This window comes from Athene cunicularia (genome assembly GCF_003259725.1).
Source record: "Athene cunicularia isolate RWA chromosome 18 unlocalized genomic scaffold, athCun1 chr18_part1, whole genome shotgun sequence".
Classification (NCBI taxonomy): domain Eukaryota; kingdom Metazoa; phylum Chordata; class Aves; order Strigiformes; family Strigidae; genus Athene; species Athene cunicularia.
The window spans coordinates 2,728,725-2,731,779 of NW_020799123.1; the positions used below are offsets into that span (position 1 = coordinate 2,728,725).

The 3,055-nt window shown below is 58.1% G+C and overlaps 1 protein-coding gene across 1 annotated transcript in view; it reads left to right on the top strand.

The window, feature by feature from the left end:
- The first annotated feature begins 423 nt into the window (after positions 1 to 423).
- The window catches only part of PMP22 (peripheral myelin protein 22), a 16,247-nt gene continuing 13,615 nt past the window's right edge, over positions 424 to 3,055 (top strand). The window contains exons 1-2 of the mRNA XM_026860978.1: positions 424 to 558; positions 1,648 to 1,738. Coding sequence (XP_026716779.1) covers positions 481 to 558; positions 1,648 to 1,738 — 169 coding nt within the window. The 5' untranslated portion in view covers positions 424 to 480. The remainder of the gene's footprint in view (positions 559 to 1,647; positions 1,739 to 3,055) is intronic.

Consider the following 3,055-nt stretch of genomic DNA (forward strand, 5'->3'; position numbering starts at 1 on the left):
CAGGTCGACCCTTGGATATGATGCACCGAGATAGACCCCTCCCCCGGCGGTGCCGAGGAGCACGCTGCCCTCGACTAGAGAGATCGGAGCAACCCCTCAGAGTAGAGAGGCAGGGGGAGCCCCCCCGGGGAGTCTCCACAGGAGGGGGTCCAGGGAAGCCCCCTCGGTGAGAGGGCTTGGGGGTGCAGGCTCAGGGAAAGGGCTCGGAGGCTCCCCGGGGGTGTCCGGGAGTGAGTCCGGGCGCAGGGCTTGGAACCCCCCTCCGTCGGTGGGGCCGGCAGGACGGAGCCCGGGAGCAGGGCGCTGCCCAGGCATCCCCCGGGGCCGGGCGGGCTCCTGCCGTCGGTGGGACGGCTCCCACTGGCCTCGGGGCCGGGCCCTGCGCGCACACACACACACACACACACTCACACTCACACGCGCTCAGCAGCATCCCTCTCCCCCTTTCCCCCTCCAGTTCTGCCCCCCACCACAGCCAAGATGCTGCTTTTGCTGCTGGGGATCATCGTGCTCCACGTCACCGTGCTGGTGCTCCTCTTCGTCTCCACCATCGTTAGCGTAAGTATGGGGCGTCCTCCGGCACCGGGGGGTGGCATGGCATGGCAAGACCAGAAAGTGGTGGTTTTATTTGTGTTTTATTTTCCAGCCTAGCTGTTAGTAGGAAACCTTTACTTACCATTTGCTGGTCTTACTAACGGTGGGGTTTGGAGCATTTTGCACAGAAAGCTCTTCCCATGTTTGTGCGGTCAGGTGTAGCTGGTGGGGCGCTTGGTCAGGTGCCGCAGCCGGTGCTGGTACAGAGGAGAGCACTGCTGAAGCCCATCTCCTCATCGTCCTCAGGCTGGTTGACATCAGGGAGCAGCCTCAGAGCACCCAAAATGCCCTCCCAGGGGGGACACTGCACTCCTCTTTCATAAAGGAGCTCCACCTGCTAATGGGCTTCAGCCTGTGGGACCAGTACAGCCAGTCCGAGCAAAACCCCAATGGAACAGGGCTGGTTTGGGCACCGGCTCCACAGCACCAGCAGCTCTGCTCTTCAGCTCTGCTCCTTTGGGGCTGTGAATTAGGGACAACCTCTGTCTCCTAACCCAGACGGGCGATTTTCAAGGCTTAAGCTTTGAAAGCAGTGGGAAGATTGAGGGCTGAATGCTGCACAGAGGGTTCCCAGCACAGTTCTGGTGTAGAGCCCAGTTAACATGTCATCTACTTAGTAAGAGGTTTGACTTGGTTTAGTGGAACTGGTGAGTTCCAGGCTTGCTTCACCAGGTTCTTCTTTCATGTATTTTTTTTCTTTTTTGGGTGGTGATAGTAGTAGAAGACGTTAGAAAAATCTTCCGAGTTGTTAGAAATCACGTGGAAGCATTCAAATAGCCCGGCCAAGCACCAGGCGAGGATGGCGGAGGGGAGGGGAGTGTGCGTCCCCCCTGGGACTTGGTCCATGTTTGAGGCGAATAAAGAGCTTCTGTTTTTCTGCCGTTGAGGTGAAAGCAGCTAAAAGCAAATATCAGTATTTACTTTCCAAAGCCCTTTCTAAAGAAAAGCACGCGCGTGCCGGTACCCACCGGGGCTACTTGGTGCCGAAGCTGGCGCGGGGGGGCACACAGCTGCCTGCCAGCGCCCTGCTGATGGGGCTGCGTCTCTTTGCAGCAATGGCTGGTGAATGGCGGGCACACGGCGGACCTCTGGCAGAACTGCACCTCTGGTAGCGTCTTCCACTGCCTGACGTCGTCCACAAATGGTGAGTGCTCCCCAGAAATCAGGGCTGCCGCTGCCCCTCGCTTTTATTCTCCACCCTGGACTTAGGAAATCAGGGGGGATTTGCCTTTGGGGGTTATTTGTGATTCCCTCTTGCTTTTCCCTGCACCCCGCTGAAGTTGTTCCCTCCCACCCCTTCCCCTTGCCTCCTCTGCTCTGTCTCCAGATGGAGGGACAGGGCCCCGCTGTGTTCCCAGCAGCAGGGGGATTGTTTTCCCCCCACCTTGGCAGTCCGTGCAGTTGTGATTCGGTTTAGCCTCGGTACCAGACCCCATGCCCACTGCTCTGCCCCTGAGCTGTGGGGCAGCCCCCGGTGGCCCTGTGGCAGGGTGTTCAGCAGAGGTGACTGGCTTGGGTGCTTTTTGGTGGTTTCCTGTTATTACCCCATTTCGATTACACTTGGATGTACAAACATGAGGCAGCCCTTGGAGGGGGTTTGCTGGGTGGCTGTTGGAGTGCTGGGTGTGGAGAGGCTGTTTTCAGCATGGCTGCCTCTTGCTCTGGTTGTGAGAGTGTTTTAAAGATGCACATGGTGCCCCGAGGACACCCTGTCCCCTATCCAGAGAGCCGCCTTGCTTTGTGCTTTTTGGGCACACTCCTCTCACCCTGTGGTTTGCCGCCCAGCACTGCACGTGGGCTGTGCTGAGTGCTTGGGCCCTTCTTCATCCAGCTGCTGAAACGGCCCCTGTGGCACCTGCACATCTGGGGTGGCTGAGCAGCCACCTCTGGACTACGCTGGGTGAAAGCTGATGTCATGCTGGGTGACATCCCTGCTCAGTGAGGTCAGCAGGGGAGGAGTGCTTGCTAAGACACCGTGACGCAGAGTTTCCAGGGCACTTAGTGCTACCAGGAACACTAAATATGTGCTTGGGGGGGCAGGCAAGCAAGTCTGTGCCTCAGTTTCCCCAAAGACAGGGCTAAAATGCCAGTGGTGCTGCAACCAGCATTTGTTTTCAATTAGCTTGGGTTTTTGCTTTCCCCTGGAAAGGGATTCTCCCAGCGTAACCTCCAGTGAAACCAGTCGTGAATCATGCCGATGTCACTGGGAACACTGTCACGCTACGCCGGAAACACGGTCCTGGCACAGGAGCAAACCGATGCCACGTGGGCTTGGCAAGGCAGGAAGGGTTGCAGCAAGAAATGCTTTCAGAGGGGCTTATGGTGATGGGGGAGTGTCAGAGGGTTTCGGAGGTTCACATCACCCTAATTCCCAGCCTACAGGCAGCAAAACTCCCCTCATGCTCTGGCTGGAAGCAGCGGTTGGGGGCCCAGGCTCTGGTTTGGGTGGGAGCGTGGCCAC